At 37.0% G+C, this 25321-nt stretch overlaps 1 protein-coding gene and 1 pseudogene across 1 annotated transcript in view; one reads left to right on the top strand and one right to left on the bottom strand.

Annotated features, from left to right (window-relative positions):
- Positions 1–10484: 10484 nt before the first annotated feature.
- LOC119630600 (U1 spliceosomal RNA) lies at positions 10485–10662 on the bottom strand (annotated as a pseudogene).
- Positions 10663–13047: 2385 nt separating this feature from the next.
- The window catches only part of LOC101743213 (nephrin), a 133830-nt gene continuing 121556 nt past the window's right edge, over positions 13048–25321 (top strand). The window contains exon 1 of the mRNA XM_012688614.4: positions 13048–13412. Within this exon, the coding sequence (XP_012544068.1) occupies positions 13271–13412 (142 nt within the window). The 5' untranslated portion in view covers positions 13048–13270. The remainder of the gene's footprint in view (positions 13413–25321) is intronic.

The following is a 25321-nucleotide window of genomic DNA, read 5'->3' as shown; positions in this document are numbered from 1 at the left end:
TACACCTCTCTCTTTTGTTAAATTAATTAAGATACAAAATACGAAATTTAATCTTCGATTGTTAAACAAAAACAGAAAAACACTCCGAGTTGATCCCAAGAGCGCTCATCAAATATTTTCCATTGTCATTTAGAGAGAGATTAATACATCGTTGGTTGATAAATGGAATAATTCAAGCAATGACACGCTTTGCTGTTTGGCCGGCGAGCCTGCTCAAATGAATTACAGTAATGATTATTGAACGTTGTATTGTGTTTTGTAGCTCGGATATTATGTCTGTTTGATGTTCGTCATTCAGGCCGCGTCCATGTTGCATTGTTAACCTATATATAAATTCAGTACATACATTTCATTTCTGTCTGATTTGGGATGATAGAAGATAGATTTAAAAACCGTCTGAAATTAGTTTATTCTGACAAGATATTTATACAAAAGAGTATATGGAGCATCTGATATTTATTCTGAATCTGCTTGTAAAAGGCGTTCTTCATTTTAAGAGCTTATCTTCCAGTCTGGTGATGTGCAAATATCCGTTTTTTTTTGCTGATTGGATATTCTGAGTGGTGAAACCACATTTCGAATCACTTGTAAAGTTATTATGATTTAAAATGTGGAGGCCTAATTTTATTTTTCAATATCTAATTACATTGCAAAGCATTGGATTCTTCGTGAAATCGTATTGAACGAAGCGACGGATTCTGTATAGAGAGAAGGACCTTTTTATTTCTGCCGCGAAACAGTCACGCGTTACGTAAAAGTATTAAGAGTAGGACGAGAGAGTCGAGAATGTACGCCCGTATTGTCTGGCTAATAGCATGACTATAAAACTAAAATGTTTCCAACGGGATAAGACGAGCCTCATTTAGAAATCTCCAGCATTAGGGAATACCTAACAACTACAGTGGAATGTAGGAACAAAACAAAAGGAAATAAAGGTTAATTCTCATTACCCAGGCGCTTGCAGGCTCAAGTCAATTATCGATCTGCCCTTAGGAAGTCCTTAATCAATTAGAAAAAAATACATGGAAGTAATCAGCCGGAGTACCCACAGGTTATTTTCTTTAGATTAGCTCCGTGGCATTTCGGTGTCGCTCCGTGGACTGATTAGATTCTAAATAATTGATTGTGGACAGCTAAAGGGAAATTGATTGACAACTATTTGGATTTCTTACGTATTTGTTCGGTGGTATGGGTATTTTTCCGGTTTCGTGTTGGGGATAATTGATTGAAGATGTTTTGTGTCATCGGTAGGGCCAGTTGTATTGGTCATGAGATAATCACTTTTATTTACATGTGCGTACGTTTGTAAATAGGACGAACGGTGTACTTGTATCGAGTGATTCGACTTTAGATCCGCGAGCAAATATTGCGAAGTTAAAATGTATCTAAACGTTGACAAATGCGCTCCACGAGGAGGAGAATTGTATAGTAAAATTAATTCTAAAACATCGAGCCCACACGAGTATAAACCTCCAATAAATCATGCATCCGGAGGACAATAAGCAGCCGATTTCTCATAACGACTCATGACATATACTTACTGATCTATGGACTGTGGTGGCAGCATAACATTAGATAAATAAATAACTAATTGGGAACAAATCTATAAATTTACTGGTGGTAGGACCTCTTGTGAGTCCGCACGGGTAGGTACCACCACACCGCCTGTTTCTGCCCTGAAGCAGTAATGCGTTTCGGTTTGAAGGGTGGGGCAGCCGTTGTAACTATACTGAGACCTTAAAACTTATATCTCAAGGTGGGTAGCGCGTTTTCGTTGTAGATGTCTATGGGCTCCAGTAACCACTAAACACTAGGGGGGCTGTGAGCTCGTCCACCCATCTAATCAATAAAAAAACACACACACAAGGAAGAGTATCTGGTGCCAAATTAGGATCTATGAGAAAAAGAGACTGAAATCTGTGCATACATATATATCCATTTAAATTTATACATATAATAGATATTAAGCCTACCCCGACAGAAACCAAAAAGAGTTCATCACTTAAATGTTTTTCCGAAAGGGGAATCGAACCTACAACCCTCAACCTAGCAGTCAGGTGCACTAACTACTCCATCACCGGTTAGGCCAATAGGATATGAATTCGAGATTTTTATTTCATACTTAAGACATGACATGACACAGAAAATGAGTTAAAAAGTGAGTTAAAATTCGTAGCGGTATATTACCAAAATCAGGTGCGTCTCCGCATAAATCTACCTCTCTAATAGTAATCTAATTCATATCGGTCCCCAAAGACTGAACTCGGAACCTGAACTAGCTTCCGACCAAAGACTATTAAGATAAGGAATATTACAAATTTGAATATAAAACCTAACCCAGGATATATTCATGAAATGCTTCAAACTTGCGTAAGGAAAACTAAATGTATTATCATAGAATTTTTTTAATAATCTCGGTATTTTCAAAGATTTTAAAAAGTAATGGCGATGAAACACATTGACTGCCTAATCTTTTGTCGTTATGCGTTATAATTGAGATTTTCAAGCGACATTTACGTTGTGGATAAATGTTAAAATAATGTATACCGTTACAAAACATAGCCAATACCATTTACAAATAATTGCGTGACTAATTAAATATGCCGAGACGAACCAGGTAACAAGAAATAGATCAAGAACTCATTAAAACCGAAGTTTACGAAAAACGTCCATTTGAACAATGATTAAAAGTTTGGTCCGTCCGCCTCCTTCTGACAGACATCGGTAATATTAAAGTTCTGGCCATGAGACACTCCCCGAAAGGGTCCTACAGTTACTTGGGCAGTTTGACTTGCTATGTAGGTAATGTGGTCATATTATTATTATTATTATTATCTATATAAAGCAAAAGCAGGGTGTTGCTTGGAAATAGACCCACACTAAACTTGTTTTTAAATGGCTAAATTACCATGCCGTCTTCCGTTTTGACACATAGACTGGAAAGCTAAATCGTAGTGTATACAGTAAAACTACCGTGAAATCGGGTAGTAGGTTTTTTTTTATTGCTAGATGGGTGGACGAGCTCACAGCCCACCTGGTGTTAAGTGGTTACTGGAGCCCATAGATATCTACTACGTAAATGCGCTACCCAACTTGAGATATAAGTTCTAAGGTAAGTATAGGTAGTTACAACGGCTGCCCCACCCTTCAATGGTTCTGTAAAGCACTGACCTTGGATGGGCTAATGTTAGCTAATTCTCTCAGGTTGAGCTCGTGAGCTCATCTATCCGTCCCCGTGTTGTTGGAATAGCCCGTTGGGCTACCAGTGAATGAGCAGAGAAAAAATATCCTGTAACGAGAAAACGCACGCATAAGCATAGCAAATACAGGCTACACGATACAAAGCGTTGGTCTTTTGAGTAATTACTCTCTCTTAGTGGAAGATCTCCTCATGGTGACGACATGTCGTTCACTAGTCACAGAGTTCTAGAGGGCTACCGGATTTTTGACAATGTAACATACGGTCGTGGTGCGCTTGTGACACGAATCAGAGTTTATTAGTTGAGGAGTTGTATTACTTTATTAGTATGGAAGTTTCTTTATGAATGTTTTAGAGTCCACAATATGGTTGGGTCGTATTTGTTTCGTTTTTATAATGATTCGTTGGGTAATAATTGAATTGAGATACCGTCACGTAAGTACGTAAGTAAGTACCGAGTTTTCTAATGAAATGCGTAGTCAGAATGTGCTCATGAACGACTTCCATGATCAAGGAAGGACATTGCGTAATACAAATGCGGTTAGTGTGCTTGAAGTCCGCATAGGTACGCACCGCCTTTTTCTGACGTGAAACACATCTTTGCGTCAGAAATAGGCGGAATGCAGGACAGCCGTTGTACAATACCACTGGATCTTCGACCTCTTCGTATGAAGTACAATATCACTGGAACTTCGAGTTCTTCGTATGAAAATGGGAGTTTGTTATCTTAACACTACTACAATAGGGTTAACAATATTCCGTAAAAGTAGCTTGTGGTATAACATATAGTATGGAAGTGGATGCTTTTGTATTGCAAATTTAAATATTAAATTTGATGATATCGAATTTTGTCAGGCTCTACCGAGATTTTGGTAAAATTTTAGACAAAGGTTTAAAAATTACTTTATAATTTGGAAAAATAATCTAATTACAAGTATAATAATTTGAAAGTTCTGATTGTGCTTGGATGTTGTTCCTAATATACAGATACGGCAGGACGGATTTGTACAATTCATGGTATTTGATGAAATCAATAGACCACTAGTTAGTGGTTTTCATAAATGTAATGTGTTCAGTAGGCGGAATGATATTGTAGTTGTTCAGGTACAGACAAAGAGTTTTCACCTATAAAATACATATTCATACAATACGTTTTCAGTCATTTATGAGCATTTCAAGACCATACAATAAATAAAAGGTAAACAGGAACATGTATTAAAGGACCTATCAGTCGTCCTTAATGGGGTTAAGAGCCTTCGTACATCAGACCTTTGAGCTGAAGGGCACTTGAGGGAGTTTTGTTTTGAGGATAAACTCGAAAAAAGTAAGGGAGTAAGGTCTTCCACAGGTTTGAAAACTTTAATTTTCTTAATTTTGTTTTGAACTAGAGCTTGGAGTTTAAGAGCTTATTTTGTTATCAGCTTTCCAAATGTATAAGCTACGTTTACAGGTTTTATTTGTGTGTTAGCTAGATAGCATCAAGAGGAACAAGGAAATTTGCCATAAGGAATCCTAAAATTGACGACGACATATTTTGTTGTAAATCATTATGTTTATAACATATTCATATCACAATTATACGAATCTTTTTTTCACAAAGATTATTTAAGCAGGCCTAAATCCAGCATTGGGCAGGCCTAAATCAAACCCGCAAAATTATAATTTGCGTAATTACTGGTGGAAGGACCTCTTGTGAGTCCGCACGGGTAGGTATCACCGTCCCGCCTATGTCTGCCGTAAAGAAGTAATGCGTTTCGGTTTAAAAGGTGGGGCAGCCGTTGTAACTATACTGAGATCTTAGAACTTATATCTCAAGGTGTGTGGCGCATTTACGTTGTAGATGTCTATGGGTTCCAGTAACCACTTAACACCAGATGGGCTGTGAGCTCGTCCACACATCTAGACAATAAAAAATAAAAAATAAAATTGGGCGTCTAAGAATTCATAGAATTCATAACGCATATACTTCATAGCTCCAATGAGTGGAGTGGTGATCCGGAATTCAAATTTCTAACAAAAAAGCTCTAGCAGCTTGTCAGTTCATGTTTGATTCCATTTACGCCTTTCGCTCTTCTGTCAATGCTGGCTAATAGCTCATACAAAGCGTCAAAACACGGCCAATACGTTTCTGTCACAATAAAAATGGCGGATGTCCAACGCTAATACCGCCTATCCATCACGCATAAATTTAATCATGTAACAATGTAAGTACACCACGGTAACCCATCAACTCTACGACCATAACTCAAAGCTTTTCATGCGATACTTTTGTTGGAGAACTACCACAAGACCCCGCGATCTATGTTAATGCTTCGCTGTACATTGATGCTAAAGCGTTTTTCTAACTTTTTTATTGTTAGTGTAAGCAGATCGAGCCACCAATAACATCAATAAGTAGTCTCCAATGAACACGAACATCAGCAATGCCAGGGGCATAGCTAAGCCACTGTTATGTAATGTAAAGTTTTATTTACATTAAAGATTATGGTGCTTCGATTTTTGATATTGTTTGTCGTACCTAATATCTGAATTTGTGTTTCTGAAGGGTTAAGATACAGATTTTGATAGAGACATAAGATGCGGTTTTTGTTGCTGAAAAATTATTAGTGTTTCTAAGAAAAATAGATGAAGTTGCAAACAACATAATTGTTCAATTGGAGATAATAATAACAATTATTATATACCTTCATTATTCTTCATTTAAGCCTTACTTGAAACTAAGATACAACTATGTATATGCATATTTTAATTCTTTGTAACAAACGATTTGGTAAAATACATATAATATAAATTCAAAAACACACTTAAGAATAAAACATTGAAACCCAACACGCAATGGCCTACGTACAAAACAAGATCGTGTGATATCATTGTGTTGTCGGGGTAGCAACCTCCCTTAACGCAAGTAATACGTAAGGCTGCCAAATTAAGATGAGATGTTCGCGTATTATTTATTTAACGCGATAGCAGCCTTCTGTGTGTGTTCGAGATTTTATGCTCATGTACTTGGTTAGGTTTTTATGGAGCCAGGACGGGTTAGTTGAGGTCATTTTGAGGGTAATGATAATGGAAGCGGGGGCACTGAAAACTATTGTCAGGGTAGCTATAGAAAGTCGTGAAGTAGATTGGATTCTGGCGTGTTTTCACATATGTTTTTTTTTAATCGTGGTATGATAAGATGTCCAGCTGAATAAATAGTGAGACACATGCTGCGCAACGTTATTGAGATTTCGATCTACCGTGTGACGGGAGTAAGCAGGATAGAGCATTGTTGAAAAATAGCGAATGCTCATACTGCGTTATCAGTAATGACGTAAATTAATACAAAATTTGCGGATTCAATTTATTTGACGATACAACTAAAACATTATTGTTTGAATACATCGTTCATCTTAATAGCGTAGGCGTCTTTAAAACTATTAATACTGAAAAACTATTATTATACAATGTTGAAATGATCTCAAAGATAAGACGCTTGGTTCATTAGTATCGAGCGATACGACTGTGTCGATATTCGCATCCTATAGGCAGGTAGCAATTTTTCTAATGAAGTACCTATTTATTGCTGGTGGTAGGACCTCTTGTGAGTCCACGTGGGTATTCAAATTATATCTCGAGGTGGGTGGCGCATTTACGTTGTAGATGTCCATGGGCTCCAGTAACCACTTAACACCAGGTGGGCTGTGAGCTCGTCCCTCCATCTAAGCAATAAAATATTATGTGAATTCGTGAATCAATAAATCATCAAATTAACCCGTTAATATTATCCATTACCGACATACAAATAACGTTTCTCCTGGTTTCCTTGGGGTGATTTTAAATTTGAACTGCAGGTATAAAATTTTGTTCAATAGCTCTCAAGAGTCGTGGATAAAACAATGAAAGTTTGAAATCCTTTAGAATCGTATTGTAGGTTTTTACACCCCACTCTTTCTAACCCGCTTTCTTTCTCCCTCGCTCTCATATATGACGCAGATGAAATTGCGCGGGTCAGCTACTTGTCTCATAAAAATCAAACTTTCAAAAATTATGATTGCGTAATTACTGGTGGTAGCACATCTTGTTAGTCCGCAGGGGTAGCTTGGTAGCTATATAAAAAATATGCAGGGTAGTGTGGTGGTCCACACTACCCTGCATATTTCTGTTGTGAAGCGTTAATAAAATTTTCGATTTGAAAGCTAGGGTAGTAATTGTACGCCCTGCCTATTTCTGCCATGAAGCTATTGTAACAGCCGCTGTAACTATACTTGAGACCTCAGAACTTATATTTCAAGGTAGGTGGCGGATTTACGTCGTAGATGTCTATGCGCTCCAGTAACCACTTAACATCAGGTGGGCTGTGAGCTCGTCCACCCATCTAAGCAATAAAAAAATAAAAAACTGAGTTCCGATGTTTATGTCTAAGGGCTCCGACAGCTACTTCGCACTAGGTGGTCCGTGAGCTCGTCCACCCATGTAACCAATAATAAAAATACAAGTCAATTTCAGTCAATAATAGCCTAGAGAATTCTCGTCCTTGTCAAAATTTAATACGGAAATCCCTGATGTCTAAAATAATATAGATTTACTTCAGAAATAGGATCGAGGATTCATTTACCCTCACGAGCTTAGCGGGAGCCCTGCCAAACTCAGGAACCGGTAAAAGCCCTTCAGTGAACATCCGATACTAGTTATGAGAACATGCTCCGGGAAAAATAAATTAGCTTACAGGCGAACGAGCAGTAAAGAAGAAAATACTTTATTGCTAGATGCCGATAAATATGTCCTCTATTTCGTTACGCGGAGTTCAAGTTCTAACAAAACTTAAGTCAAAACAAAATATAAAACTGAACCAATAAATGATTAGACCGAGTCAGTGGTGCCTTAGTTAGTTCTGATTGTTGGGCCTAGGGTCGTGGGTTCTATTCCCACATCGGATTAGCATTCGTGCGATATAGTAAATGCGCCACCCATCTTGAGATATAAGTTCTAAGGTCTTATAGTTACAACAGCTGCCCCACCCTTCAAACCGAAACGCATTACAGCTTCACGGCAGAAATAGGCAGGGTGGTGGTACCTACCCGCGTGGACTCACACGAGGTCCTACCACCAGGTTTGTTTGTTATGATAGTAAACACCCAGACAAAGGATGTTCATTATCTACATATGTGTATAATTAAACGTATTTAAGTACGTATTGAATACCTGGTACCCATAACACAGAGAATTCTAAATTGGATGACGTTGCGTGATTTTTTCCCAGTTGTACCACAAGCACCGGTCACCGTCCTCGTCGAACCCGTCGCTTGCGACGAAGGGTTCGATGAGCGAATTAACCCACAGACATAGCCCACTGAGTTTCTCGTCGGATCTTCTCAGTGGGTCGCGTTTCCGATCCGGTGGTAGATTCTGCGAAGCACTGCTCTTGCTAGGGTCAGTGTTAGCAACACACCGGCTTGAGCCCCGTGAGCTCACCTACACACGTTAGGATGAAGCTGAAATAACCTCTCAAGCCTATCAACACAGGTAGGAGTAAAAAAAATCCAGTTATTTATTTATTACTAATTCAATTTTGAAACTGAACTAGTGAAATATAAGACACTAAGTTTAAGGTGTATTGTACGTATTGTTACACAGGTTGGCTTCGCTATCCTACATATTTCTGCCCCGAAATAGTTATGGATAGTGGTTTGCAACATGGGAGGGATAACCGTAATAGAATACATTTACACATACACTTCGGAATCGCGTTTCCTTGTTGTTTAATTTCGATACAGTAGACCTATTGATTAATCTATTTCATTGATTGCATTGTATATATATGAGTGTCTGGCATTAAACACTGGCAAATCTAGCAAGTCGTCGTGGCCTAAAGAATACGACGCCAAGTATACTAATGTCAAGCGATGCGACTGTGCTGGCGTTCATATCTCACAGGCAGGTATCATTTTTTCTTTCTAATAAAATACAAACTAATATACTAAGCTCATCACAAGTTCATCCATGACTTCCACGATGAAGTAATAACATCGTGTAATAAGAATTTTTATCTGCGTAATAGCTAAACAATTAAAACCTAGACCTCAACTCAACACGTCTCAACAAGTCCCATGGTGCGTGGTGGCATTCACCTTGTAATGTCTATGAGCTCCGGTATCCACTTAGCATTAGATGGGCTGACGGAGGAGTATGAAATTTCCAACACTTAAAGAGAATATAGAGAAGGAGTGTAGCAAGCTATTTTTTTTTAAATTATGCGTAGAAATATATTAAATCAATTCAGAAAACATTACACACACTACCGTGTGTCTGAAACACACGCTTAAATACTCTCTTCTTTATTGTTAAGTTAAGTTTGTGGTCAAATTAAGAATAGATTAATATTGTCTTTAATATTATTCGTCTTTTTTATTTTATTTTATTAATTAATGGGTGGACCAGCTCACAGTCCACCTGCTGTTAAGTGGTTACTGGAGCCCATAAACATCTACAACGTAAATGCGCCACCCACCTTTTTTTTTTTAACCCTGGGGATTCCATTTACGGATATCCGGTCCGGGGGGGTAACGAACCGGGTTATGTCGGACTCCGGCGCCTCCTGAGAGGAAGAGGGGGACGAGGAAGGCCAAGGTCCTCCACCTCCCCGAATTCCTCGCAGGAGACTACGCCTTGAAAAAGACGCGCGAAGCACTTGCCCCGCAGAACGACTAGCGACTAAACCCGATCGAGCTCCACCACACCGGCTACACCAGACCTACGGTACCGCAGTGCGCGCCGAAAGTCCGCCTGCGCCACCCACCTAGAGATATAAATTCTAAAGTCTCAAGTATAGTTACAACGGCTGCCCCACCCTTCAAACCAAAACGCATTAAGTCTTTAGTGTAGTCTTGGCTAAATCTGTGATTACAGAAGTATAGTCTTTGACAATAGAACCACAATAATCTTCAAACCTATAATTTAAATAAATTATGGTCGAGTTTCGACCACTGGGCGACCACTAGTAATAATAATAACTTCTATTTAAAGCTCCCTTGATAGTTCACCTTAGCTTCTCTTTCACATTTAAATTCATATAAATTGTGGGTGTTTACTATTTATCCTATTGTAGCCATTATTGATTATAAATGTGATTATAGTGGATACATGACTGGGAAGAACTAAGATACCCAACTGGTATTAAAATGTTACCGGAGTTGAATTCATAAAACAAATGAAATTAAACTAAAGAAGACGTGTGGTGTCGTGGGACACCGGATAGGAATGAAGTTCTCTATTATAAAAATATTAATTTTAAGTTCTATTCTAGGTATAAAGAAAATAATTATTCGGGTATACATTATGTATGATGTATGTGTGAGTATGATTTTTTTATTGATAAAAATAAAAATAATCGCAAGGATCAACCACTCCGCAGTGCAATGGAGCAGCCTCGCCCTGGGGGAACCGCCTGCATGATCACGATATCCCCTACGTCAGGTAAGTATGATTAAGCAATAGAAATACGAGAGCGTCTATCAACTGTGTAACATCTCGTCACCGCGATTCAGGAATTGTTAAATTTACGTGCAGCGATATCTGTTGATAACAAACTAAATAGAAAAAATCTTACGTTATGGACGTTTTTTCCCGGTTAGGGTACCCCTCCGCATCGTCCCATAAGGAACTTCGTTCCAAAACATTTTAATCATGTCTAAATCTCCTGTAAGTAGCAGAACGCAAGTCAGTACTACGTTTAAACCATAACGAAATAGATAGCCTATTTCGTTGAAACTTGAAAGTTCAGCACATAAAAGTTGAAAAGCCCCCGGGAACTATCCCCGTTAAGTTTAGAGTGGCATCGCTTATTGTCGGCTTGTTAAGTTTCCTTTAAAATTATATTAGGCTCGTTTTCCTGCATTATTTACGTTCATCCCAAAACGATGAATATTTAAGACGATTTGTGTGAAAATGTTTTCGTACTGATAGTCCAGAAGAGCTTAGTAGACCTTGAAAAAAAAAAATGTGTGGTGTCGTGGGACACCGGATAGGAACGAAGTACCTTATTATAAAAATATTAATTTTAAGTTCTATTCGAGGTATATAGAAAATAATTATTCGGGTATACAGTTTTTATTATGATTTTTTCATTGAAAAAAAAAACTACTTTACAAAGTTATCAACTTTATTGTATTCACAATGATTTATAAAAATATATATGATAATAATATACAAAGAAACAGCTATTTATATGAATAATAATAATAACCGTCATCACGTAGACTATACATTAGACACTGTATAGCTGTCATACTAAAACTACATAAATAATAAAAATCTTACGTTACAGACGTTTTTTTTCGGAGGGGCCGCATCGTCCCATGAGGAACTTCGTTCCAAAAAAAACTATGGTTATTTACTACTTCCCATGGAAAATTATAAGTGTCCAGTTTCGATTTCTTCAAAGTGTTTTGTTAAGACTCCTTTGAGCGAAAAAATGTTAAGATGTATTATTATCGCAGTTCAGAGAATAAAATCCTTAAGTCCTTAAATTATAATACTAAACATAATTTTTCGAATGTAAGTCTGTCATTGTAATGCAACATCCTTGTTATATCTTCTTCTGCACTATATTTTACCTTTCTACCTGTAGTCTTATATTGGAGGGAGACTTGGCCATCGAGACGTGCCAATAAAATCCATAAATAAAGAAATAGATGACTTTTTGCATTGAAATATTCGTTTTGCCACTAAGTAGTCTTGAATTCTAGTTCGGAGGGTGAAATGAGTCGACTATTATCAAAGCCAATGTTAAATTATCAAAGGCAATGTGACTTTTGGACAATTATTGGTAAATCAGAAAAACGAATTATTGACTTTGTATTCCATTGGCAGTCACAAAACTCTTCTGAACGACATCTTAGATAAATAACAGGTTAAGTATTAACCTTAATTTAATGCAGGTTTTGAACCGAATTCTTTGAAGGAGACGATTATATTCAAATCAATCTGTATTGACATATCAATAACATTTTTTTGTCCAAATGCACAGATTGCCACCTTTGATAATAGACGACTCAAATAGCTGTCATAAAATACTATATTCTCTTTTTTCTGCCTATCTTGAGATGCTGATCATCTTTCTGCCGATGTCACTTTCACCTTATATGTCAAGATAGGCAGTGGTAAACATATTGTAATGTGTATATGCTACTACCTATATAATCATTTAATGTCTAGTGGCCGGTAATGCTGATCATAGAGTGCACGTCTTACGTCATAATAAAAATAATGGAAACTTAACAATTTTTTTCTCTTGTAAGCAGACGAGCATACGGCCAACCAGATGGTGAGTCGTTACCGTCGCCCATGGACTTCAGCAATGCTAAGGGCAGAGCCAAGATGCCATGTAGTACATCAATCTGAATGCGTTGTCAAAAAATCGGACCAGACAGTACAGGATCGAAAGCACAACTAATTTTGAAAGCTCTCGTTTAGGAGCAGATTTATGATCACAATCCTAAATGATAATGTTGCAAAGTTTCTGACTATCGTTAGGTGTTATCGTTGGCTTTATAATAATTACTTTTACGTGAGAAAAAAAAGCCTACGATTAATCTAAAATCGAAATAGAGTGAGACATATTACTTATAAAAAGGCCCTTACGGATCATAAACATACTCTTCCAAATAAATTGAATTCAATATAATAAAGTAATACTACTAGCATTGTATTTGAAGATTTGTTTTACAATGATATTTCAGCCATTGCTGTTTCAGCACGAACCGTTAAATTCGAACTTCAAATAAAATATAGAGATTGGTCGATTTTCGAAAAAATTTGAAAACGTATTCGATTTTGAAATATTCCAGCCGGTCTATCGGTTTTCGATCAGTGTGCCCCGAGGCGCTGGGATGGACGCACGTCGCGCGTAACTATATCACACGACTGCCGAATCTGCTTGATTTGTTTACCGTGCGTGTTTCATTCACATTCAGTTTTTATTTCACATTGTTTCAGTGGAGCTTACTAAGGAAATTACTTGCGTCTACGCCTTTATTTCAAGATTAGAAGCGATTTTTTTACTGCTAAATATGGAAATGTTTAAACGCTGAGATGTTTTTGAAAGTTTTTCGTGAACTGATATGCGGTTTTGTTAATGAAATGGGCGAAGTTTTGTGGTTTCTGTTGTTCTTGATCTCTGCGATTCATGGATACGTGGAGACCGAGGAGTTTATCAGCGATCTGGATAAGCCGAGTGAGTGAACATAATATTATATTGCTTAATGCTTTCAACTGAAGTGTACTTTTATAGATAAGAGCAATAACGTTATAACGTTTTATTTAACTCTAGTTTTCTTTTGGTTCTTTTGAAATTTACTGTTTGTATTCGCCGTTATTTTATATATTTTTTTTATTTTTAATCTTGAGTTGTATTATATATTTCTATTTTATATTAATAGTTCCTTACCTCGACTATCCTAATGTAGCTTAAAAAACTGCCTGTTTTAAGATTTTGTTTTTCATCTGAAAATGTATTTATTGCTTTTGATTTTTAAATAATGCAATTATGTTTAAGAACAAACATAAAGGTACATACATATGTATATATGTCTAATGTAAGCTAACAACAGGTAGACGATCACGGATCGTTAGATATTAAACATTGACAGAGTTCTACAGAGACTACGTGAATGTCCTTACATTTCAGTTTTCAATAAACCTCCCTGTTATGATTCAATTACTTACCAGCTAAAATACCAAGAAGAAGTAAGTCGGGAACGTCAAGCATCGTCGGATTCAAAGAGGCAATTATGTTGTAAATTTTTTCCTTACCCCAGAATCTTCTGAATTATTTGTCAAAAACAATTACAGGATCAAGCTACTGAATGTCTGTTGGGAACTTATTGAGTTATATTCCTATTGATGTTTGATTGATGAATTTTTTCATTGTTTTTATGTTTATCGGTACTGGTAGACGAACGAGCTCAAGATCGTTCTAGCGGTAAGCGGTCACAGAGATTTTGAAAACCCAAACTAACCTGGTTTCAAACGTAAATTTCTAGATTTACCAGAGCACGTGTTACCGTAGTTAGGTTGCTACTATCGGAATCAATTGCATTGAAATTCTCTCTTAACTTTAGGATCAGAATGCTCAATTACTTCGTGGCAGAAATAATCGGGTTAGTAGCACACGTGTGTATGGGCTTACTGCACGGTCTTTTATGATAACTTATGACAGATGGAGAGTCAGTTAGACAAATAAAATGATGCTACAACTAAATACTAGTAATCTGGCAGCGACCAGAACGCTGTGTTTAGGTTCACAAATGATCTAATGTGTTTGCGGCTTGAAGACCTGGTGCCAATTCAATTTTATTGAATATTGTAATATTTATTGACAGCTGCGACATTAAGCTGATGATATCTACGATTTGAGTTTTACAAAATGAACATCTGAAGTGTTTACTCTTCGTTCAATAATAGAAATTCACTACCACCGTAATGTTTCAATTCATCTTATAGATTACATGGTCACTTGTGTTCTGTTTTGGATATTAGAAAAAAAAACGACAATTTGAAAAAAAGTTGATAACAACGAATCCTTAATCGTTACTTAACAAAATCATGATAAAGATGATCGATTGGCATGCAGGAGAGGAAATTAGCGGCTTTGTCTCTGTCTATTTATATATAATAAGTTTTTTTTTTATTGCCCTGTATGCAGACGGGCTTACGGCCAACCTGAAGGTGAGTGGTTGCCGTTGGCCAAAGAAGTCAGCAGTGTCAGGGGCAGAGCTAACCTGCTGCCTACCGTAATACTCTCTATAAGCCTCGTTTGAATACGGACATGTCAAAGCGCTCGGGAAACAAATGCTGGGAAGCAAAACAATGGAAAGTAAATTATGCTACATATAATGAATGTTCTTCCGATATTTATAATTTCTCTTCTGTTTCACGTTCATAATTCCCAGAAAGTTTCTAGTTACAATTACATTAACATTAAGCTTAACCTTCGTCTAAAAGAAAATCTTCAATTTCCCCGATATCCTCTGAATTTCAAAGTGTGGAATAATTAATTTATCAAAGTAGTACAGTAGATATAATTGGAAGTACAATGTGGGCTCGAGACGTTGCGTACCACAAAGGTTTTAGTTTCTCAGATATTACGTAACGTGAATAATAATAATTGTCTCCGTGTGATTTGTTTAGTAAGCCGACCTTGTTAGAGCAGATAAATGAAAAACAATATGAGCTAGCTTTCAACGAGGGATTCGATTTCAAAAGTAAATGGAAAAACAAGATTCGCGTTGAACCTAATTAAATTATTGTTTACAACTCTGGCTGTAAATTAAATTTCGAAATAAGTTGGGCTTATATTGGGTGACAGCGCTACACGCCTCCCAGCCCAGCTAGTTCGAATCGCTTGGATTCCGCATTGGTGGTAGGACCTCTTGTGAGTCCGCAAGGATAGGTACCACCACCCCGCCTATTTCTGCCGTGAAGCAGTAATGCGTTTCGGTTTGAAGGCTGGGGTAGCCGTTGCAACTATATTTGAGACCTTAGAACTTATATCTCAAGGTGGGTGACGCATTTACGTAGTAGATGTCTATGGGTTTCAGTAACTACTTAACACTATGTGGGCTGTGAGCTCGTCTACCCATCTAATCCTGCCCTAAAGGATACGTTCGATGCATTCGTGTTGAGCGATGCACCGGTGTTCGAATCCCGCAAGAAATCTTCTCGATTGACTTCCACGGTGAAGGAATAACATCATGTAATAAAAATCAAACCCGCAAAATTATAATTTGAGTAATTACTGGTGGCAGGACCTCTTATGAGTCCGCACTACCACTCCGTTACACGTCCACCACCCCGCCTATTTGTGCCGTAATATGTTTCGGTTTGAAGGGTGGGGCAGCCGTTGTAACTATACCGAGACCATAGAACTCATATATCAAGGTAATTTCGGCGCGTAAGTGGCGGCCTTTACGTTGTAGATGTCTATGGGCTCCAGTAACCACTTAACACCAGGTGGGCTGTGAGCCCATCTAAGCAATAAAAAGAAAAAAGAAAAAAAACGGTTGTTCAAAATGGACAATTACTTTCCGGGAGAATTAAACAGGATGATGGGAGTCGGAAACATATTTTGGCCAAGCACCAGTGATTGTGAGATATCGTTCGTACTATGCTATAATACTTAGAAAGTGCTGTTGCTCATTTTCCGGTGACATTTGTTGGTCTACAAAATGTAAGGATTAAGTAATGTTTTTGTGAGGACTTTTAATGAAAAATGAAACATTCTTCTTCAAATCTTCATTGGCATTACACACTGGAGACGAACGACAGAATATCTGCGCATCTTTACAGAGTTTCTCAGGGGATCAATTTGCATCGCTTCCGTGATACACTCGGCGGAATTGGATCAGCTTAGTTCCTTTAGTGGAGCAAAACGGAATCCACTGTATAGATTGGATTGCATTCGTATCGGGAGCTGGAAATCTGTTATAACGATCGATATTTAGTACGACACGTTAGCTCAAAGGGATAATCTGTTTGAGCTTTCTATGAGATAATTTGGCGTGGTTGTGGCAAGGCTGCGTTATAAGTTTACGAGCGGTATACCACAAACACAATGTCGATGAGTGTTTTGAAAATTTCAAAATGGCATTAACGACAAATTTTAAATAAACTTCACCTTGAAATATGCGGTGGTGTGTACAATTTAACGCTCAGAATTCAATAATCAATCATCCACATAAATTGATCTATTGTTAAACTGTTTCGTTGAGTCTTCGTAAATTAATAAATCTATACTAATATTATAAAGCTGAAGAGTTTGTGTGTTTGTTTGAACGCGCTAATCTCAGGAACTACTGGTCTGATTTGAAAAATTCTTTCAGTGTTATTGAGGAAGGCTATTATAGGCTATAAAACATCATGAGACCGATACAAGTGGAGCACCAATAAATAATGTTTCAAAATATTTTCACTTTCTACGTGAAATATTCTACGTAAATCTAACTATTCCACGCGGACGGAGTCGCGGGCAAAAGCTAGTGTTAATAATAAAGGCGAGGTTACATTGTAAAAGTATATTTAATTATGTATTATGTCAATCACTAAGCTACATACATTATTTTGTTAATGATTGCATAGAGCTCGTATTTTAATATCACACGGCTATCGCACGGCAGTTGGTTGACGCCCACTGCGATGAATTTTGTTTTGTTAATTGTTTTAAATGGCGTAGCTTCGAACGTTATTATGTAAGTATTTTTTTTATTGTGCTTTTTTATTATTAATTTGCTTAGGTGGGTGGGACGAGTTCACGGCCTACCTGATGTTAAATGGTACAACGTAAATGCCGCCACCCACCTTGAGATATACGTTCTAAGGTCTCAGTATAGTTACAACGGCTGCCCCGCCCTTCAAACCGTAACGCATTACTGCTTCACGGCAGAAATAGGCAGGATGGTGGTACCTATCCATGCGGACTCACTAGACGTCCTACCACCTGTAATTACGCCAATTATCATTTTGCGGATTTGATTTTTATTACACAATGTTATTCCTTCACCGTGGGAGTCAATCGTGAACATTTGTTAAGTACGTATTTCATTAGAAAAATTTGGTATTGTATTAAAATAGCTATTTTTGTGTTCAGGTATAATTCTTAAGTATCTTGTAGATACATGCTACAAAAGAGTTGTCATCCATATGAATAAAGTTAGGTTAGTTCATAGCCCTAATGAAATCAATAGAATACAATTAACTTGGTACGAATCTTGGCAGATACATTTTAAAGCCTCGTATTTATCTTCAGGAATGTTAACATGCAAACCGCTCGCTCAACTCTTCAGGAATGTTCCGGTATCGGTATTTTGTTAGAAACTTTGCCTTTGAGCCGAGAACTTCCGTTGAGTTATACGACAAACGATGGAGTGTATTTTCAGGTTTTCTGAAAACATTACACGCTTCATTGATATCGTAAATATACATTGTAAATTTAAAAATCTTCTCAAAGCCAACAAAGGGGCGAACGCTAAGAGTTTTCTTAAACGATTTCCTGTTCATTTATATTTGCTTAACATTAACTGAGTTATTTTTATATGACGGACTCTCATCGCGAATTTAAATTTTTATTCAGCTCTCGAGATTTCAGGATGATTACAAACGCCATGAGCTCTTGTGAGTCCGCACGGGTAGGTACCACCACCCTGCCTCTTTCTGCCGTGAAGTAGTAATGCGTTTCGGCTTGAAGGGTGGGGTAGCCGTTGTAACTATACTGAGACCTTCTACTAGGGTTCTGTGTAGAAGCCCGCCCGGGTTGGTACCACCGTCCTGTCTATTTCTGCCGCAAAACAGTAATACTGTGTTCCGGTCTGAAGGACAGGATAGCCGGTGTAACATACATAAGGCTGCCCAGCCAGGCCAGGATAGGCAGCGCATCTGAGTCACTGATGTAGTTTGGATGTCTATGGGCGACGGTTATCATTTCCCATCAGATGAGCCGTAAGCTCGTCTGCCTATCGAAAGCAATAAAAAAAAAAAAAAAAAAAAAACCTTAGAACTCATATCTCAACATGGGTGGTGCATTTACATTGTAGATGTCTATGGGCTCCAGTAACCACTTAACACCAGGTGGGCTGTGAGCTCGTCCACCCATCTAAGCAATAAAAATAAATAAAACTAAAATTGTAGTTTAAAGAAGCTATTATTTGGGTGAAGGCTTTATCAACTCAACCCTTTTTTTTTTTAAACTTTTATCCGAGTCTACAATTATTAAGGAAAACTTTTAAGTCTCTCTAAATTATCGACACACTCTACGGCGCAGCGGAGTCAACGCAGCATCAATCGCGTTTGAGTGGCAACCACTTGGCAGGAGAAGACCTGGTCTCTCTGTACATACTTGGCGACATACCGTGGAGAGAGAGATGAGGACTGCCAATGTGACCTGGATTGATGTCAAGCGCCAGACAGGGTCAAGTGGAGACAACTTGTGAGGGCTCTATGTACCAGCTAGGACTACAACAACAACAACAAATTGTCGTCAGTCAGGTGGCGGGTAATCTTCCACGATGTGTTCCGTAGCTGGAAAATCTGGGGAACACCTGACCATATGCTCATATAGGCCGCTTTGTACGCGGAACAAGTCTGTCTGGGTTTTCATTGGCGACATCCAAAAACTTCCTCTAGTGTTCCCTTGACTATTTTGTATAACAATCGGCGGCATAATAATGTTTATGTCCGTCTTATGAAGCCATTTATTAGTTGCCTACATTTTGATACAAACAGAACAAAAGGCCTGATTGATGTTTTGTACGAGTGAACTTTAATTGCAACAATTTTTATTGTAATGTGTTATTATCAAACAGTTTTAACAAATTCCTCGACCACTATTCCTTACTAATCTTAAATCATTGTAATGGCATCCTCTATTACCATCCATCATTATACTTTTCCAAAGAAAACCCGATCAGTCTTGTTTCTACACGAAAAATTAATTGTGACTTCGTCTAAAATGCTCCAATTCATTTTACAGTAGCATTTTAACACAATAATAATATACTCGTACATTATTACTATGACTACACTGGTAATGTCACGTACTACAACTTATACAGGCAATACTGACCTTTACTGGAACAGTCTAAAGACCAAATTCGCATTTAAAATAAAACTCACGCCCAGTCATTTCCCTCGACAGAAAATTTAAGTTTCGAACCAAAATAATGTATGGTCTTAACAATTCACCTCTAGCGATAAAATCTTTAGTAACCAAGCTACAATGAGCTTTATCGCCTTCAAAATAGGTTGCAGGATTGGTCGCGTCAGTGATTACGCAAGCGGGCATTGTAAGACGCACGTGGTTGCAATGTGAAATGGGGCTAATCTATTTAACTAAGTACTGAAACACGTTATGGTCTACGTTTTAACCTTTTCTGAAAGATAATTGAATAGTTTAAAGGGTATCTATCGAATCAGTTTTTAAGATTTGTGACGTTAAGGTTTTTTTAGGGATTATTTTAACTTACCGAAAACCAAATGTACACTGCAACCCAAAAATTTGTAATCGCTTTAGTAATTTTTTTTTTTTTTTGATAAGTTATTATAGTCTTCGCTGGGAGAAGATTACTCCGTGAGTACTTATTGTTACCTGTCAGATATTTTGAGCTGGATTAAAAAACTAGTTCAACAGATATAAGTTAATAGTAAGCAATCTAAATAGCGCCCCAAGTTCTCGCACGAACTTAGTATCAACAGACAATGCACTCCTCAATGTTATCAACAAACTTACCACGCTTGTAAGTTGGCGTGGCATCTGATGCTTGGCTTACCTAAAGCTACCTGAGTGTCGGCAAGAATTCGCCAACTTCGCTTAACGGACGCGGTTGTGGGGAGTTACCGATAGCGATTATTTAGTAAATTAATTTTTTTTTTTTAATTGATTAGTCAACATTCTGTTTAGATAAACACAATGGATCTTAATTTTACGCTAAAACTATAATGTCTCTCTCTGGATTCGTCACAAATTTCAAAATTTTCCAAGAATTTCCAAGAAACTAGTATTTGAATCCGATTTCGTTTGCATATTCTTCTTGGTATGACAACAGGATTCCGACACATGTACTCTTCACTATCAGAAGGAATGTACCGCAACTAAATCTATGCAATTACGGTTTGTGATTTAAAAAAATATTCGCACCAAATTTTCAACTTAATTTTTTATAGTTTTTTTTTTATCAGCTGCGGTCACGAGTGGAACGAAATTAGTCATCGCTTCGAAATTTTTTTTATATGTCATATGTTATAATATAATTTTTTTATGTTAAAATAAATCTTATTTCAACAATACATAAACTAGCTCGATATTACAAGGTATATCGAAATTTGAGATAATAACTTGTGAGTTAGAAACTCATTTGACCATAGTACTCCATCTTGTTTTTACTGGTGGTAGGACCTCTTGTGAGTCCGTACGGGTAGGTACCACCACCCAGCCTATTTCTGCCGTAAAGCAGTAATGCGTTTCGGTTTGAAGGGTGGGGTAGCCGTTGTAACTGTACTGAGACCTTAGAACTTATATCTCAAGGTGTGTGGCGCATTTACGTTGTAGATGTCTATGGGCTCCAGTAACCACTTAACACCAGGTGGGCTGTGAGCTCGTCCACACAACTAAACAATAAAAAAAAATTATAGTGGACGACCTGTACTCAACAAAAGATTATCATTATGAAATAGACACAATGTTACAATAAACGCTTAAAATGATCGAAAATGAACGCTTGAGTTAACTCAATAAAATATGTGTGCATATAATTCTTTGAACTTGTACATTACTACATAGTATAAAGCAAAGTCGTTTTCTCTGTCCCTATATCCCTATCTATGTATGCTTAAATCTTTAAAACTACGCAACGGATTTTGATGCGGTTTTTTTAATAGATAGAGTGATTGAAGAGGAAGGTTTATATGTATAATAACATCCATTGAATAGTGGAGAAATACTATTATCAATAATAAATTACAGTTCCCTAAGCGAAGCGAGAGCGGGTCGCTAGTAAACACAAAAATACAAATCATTTCCGGTCTATTTCTTCTGGCGTTATTAATTTAAACTAGAGGTCCCGCAGTAGTCAAAATTCGACTATAATTAATTGGAATTGTAAGTTTGTACGCTATTATGATTGTATTTTATACTTCTATAATCACAAATTTCGCGAAGACTACACTATTAAAAATATTAACAAAGGTAAACAATATTTAATCTCAATTTGACAACAGACGTCAAGAACAAAAGTTTGACAATAAATATAGTATGCATGCGTGTGTGCGTCAAATACATGGTATGTAGTGTGTGTAATGTTTTCTTTATTGATTTAATGTATCTTTTATGCATTATTTAAAAAAATATACTAGCATTGTGCACTTCTTCTCTATATTCTCTATAAGTGTGGAAAATTTCACAATCCTCCGTCGGCGTAATTTTCGTAAAAAGGGATACAAAGTTTTTGCTTCACGTATATTAATATATAGATAATCTCGCTAGTACTGTGACCGCACCCTGTTCTCTTTACCGAGACAGCCGGCGATCCATTAATCCGCGCCGTGTAATCGCGACGGGTATTCGTGCTGTTTGTTGTATCAAGAGTTTTACGCGTCTTATGCACTGAATTCACCTTAAAAACCAGTTAATGTTTGACTTCCTTAATAAACTAGTTTCTTGTACAGATACTGACTGCGTTTTTGGAATTTTTGTGCCGATTGAGTTTATGTAGTTTTGTTTTTGGAACAGACGAACGATTGCCTATTTCTGCTGTGAAGCAGTAATGCGTTTCGGTTTGAAGGGTAGGGCCAGCCGTTGTAACTATACTGAGACCTTAGAACTTATATCTCAAAGTGGGTGGCGGCATTTATGTTGTAGATGTCTATGGGTTCCGGTAACCAGTTAAGACCAGGTGGGCTGTGAGCTCGTCCAACCATCTAAGCAATAAAAAAAAACTTATTAAATTATTTTGTAGTCGATACCAGAAGTACTCAAAACGTAATTAGAAAATTGTCATTACGAGTTTAATTTTGATGTTGTTTCCTGAAATTGAATTCCTGTAATTGGAATAAATTTATGTATGATTGAGGCGTTCCATTTAAGACTTGAAGTGTAAGCGAGAGCGCGCAACGAGCGACAAAGAGGCACAATCGGCCTCCGCGTTCGGCAGCGTTCGACATCTGTCTCTCTCCTACTTGAGTGAGCGATGCATCCGCGTGGACAGCTGCTATACAATAGCACATTTACATGTTTTCGTCAAGTATGAAGTTCAGTGAAAAGTGAATGTGGTGTGAATTGTCCATACAAATATCTATCAAACAAATAAAATTAAAATTTTCTTTTGATAAATGAAACCGTTGGATGCAGGTGGCAATGGACCGGTTGCACTGGAAATCTATTGGAGAGGCCTATGTTCAGCAGTGGACGGCAACAGGCTGAAATGATGATGATGAAATGAAACCAGTCCATCAGTTTTTCTTATGACGTTGTCACGTTCAACTATCGTCAGTAAACTGATTTTACAGAGAACCGATTTTTTTTATAGCCAAAGATTTTTAGCCGTTTTTCTTCACAACATAAATTATTTATTTATTTATTACACTTCATGCAAAATTTACATTGGAGGACTTAATGCCTAAGGCGTTCTCTACCAGTCAACCAAAGGTAGTGCAGAGAAAATAGTGGTAGGTTCAATGAAATTTATATTAAATTACAAATACATACCCAAAAATATATATTATCCATCCAAATATAAATTATCCACATCGAAATAGAATAAAGAAGAATCACTGATTTTGATTATTAAAATGAATTTTAAATAATATTCAACGAAACATTTCCAAATTAAGACACAAATTATATCTTTAAATACTAAAGTAATACCCATTTAAATTATTACTAAATTCCGTTGAAAATACTTCCGAATAATTCAGGTGTCGTCGCCACCTGAATTATTCATAAACTACATCTGAAACAGAGTTGTAAAAAATAATAAAAACACGTAGTTTTGTAAACGCAAAAGCCGTACCCGGACCTCTACGTGAGCCGCTACGTGACGCGGATCCCAGAATTATTACACCGCTGATCCGGTAATACGTATTCTTTGACGTTCCAACATATTGGAGCCACGATAATTTGGGTCCAAGATTTAACGTAAAGAGTAACTGTGTACTTAAATCTTAGACCCAAATTATATTATATATTAATTTATTATTTATTAAATTATTAATTTATTAATTATATTATTTAAAGTTTTCTGCCTTAGCTCATTAGAAGTTTTTTAGTGTAGGTCAAATACTCGGTAGGTTGATTGGATTGTGTACAAGACCTGTAGCAATTTTTTTTTTAATTCTGTACATGGGTGGACGATCTCACAGCCCACGTGGTGTTAAGTGGTTACTGGAGCCCATAGAAATCTACAACGTATATGCGCCACCCACCTTGAGATATAAGTTCTAAGGTCTCAAGTATAGTTAGAAGGGCTGTCTCACCCTTCAAACCGAAACGCGTTACTGCTTCACGGCAGAAATAGGCAGGGTGGTGGTACCTAGCCGTGCGGACTCACAAGGGGTCCTACCATCAGTAAAAATTGATTGTAGGTCTCAATGCTCAAATAGCACTCGCAAATCAAGTGTTAGTGCCTGGTTAGCCCATCTGTGCTTTTCATTACGTATTTTAAAAGAACATGCCGCATATTTTCACATATATTTTTTTTTCAATAAAAAATCACACTTACATTAGTGGATAATTTGCACAATGTGGGTGACATCATAAGTAAATTTTAAGCGTAATCTCTCTCCTGATAAGATTTCATCACTCTATCGTACGATTTAGAATATAGATTAATCTATCTGCATGTGTATTAGGCTGCTATGGAATTGAAGTCTCCAATTCTCAAGTGGATAGACTCGTCGGAACGCAGCTGCAAGGAATCGAAATCTGGCATATTCTATTCGAGAAAATCATTTACTTTATTTTATAGATAACGATTAGAAATATCAGATATTCACATTACAAAAATCATCCAGGTTTGACAACGTTAAATGTTCATCACACAATGTTTGCCCGATCTGGGAATCAATCCCATAGCTCTTGGCGAATTAGTCAGGGCCGTTAACTTCTGCACCACTGAGTCAGTGCTAGAATTAGCTTAGTAGCGACATTAGTAGCAATAAATAAAGAAAAGGGATCCTAAGTTATCACAATTTATCTATATATTAAGACGTGAAGCAAAAACTTTGTACTCCTTTTTACGAAAATTGCGCCGACGAAGCAGTATGAAATTTCTCACACATATAAAGAATATAGAGAAGGAGTGCAGAAACCTTAACTTTTTTTTAATTATGCATAAAAAATACAATAAATCAATAAATAAAAATTACACACACTATGATGTACATATTGGACACAAAACATGCATATAAATATACTCTTTGTTTATTGTCAACTGTCTTTGTTATTGTTTAAAGTCTGTGGTCAAATGGAGAATAGATTAATATTGTTTGTCTTTAATATTATTTATCTATAGTATAGTTTTGGCGAAATCTGTGATTATAGGTATTATAAAAGTATAATAGTGTTTGACAAGAGAACCGTAATAATGTTTAAAGATAAAA

Source organism: Bombyx mori, chromosome 25 (assembly GCF_030269925.1).
Source record: "Bombyx mori chromosome 25, ASM3026992v2".
Classification (NCBI taxonomy): domain Eukaryota; kingdom Metazoa; phylum Arthropoda; class Insecta; order Lepidoptera; family Bombycidae; genus Bombyx; species Bombyx mori.
This window is presented reverse-complemented; position numbering and strand designations above follow the sequence as displayed.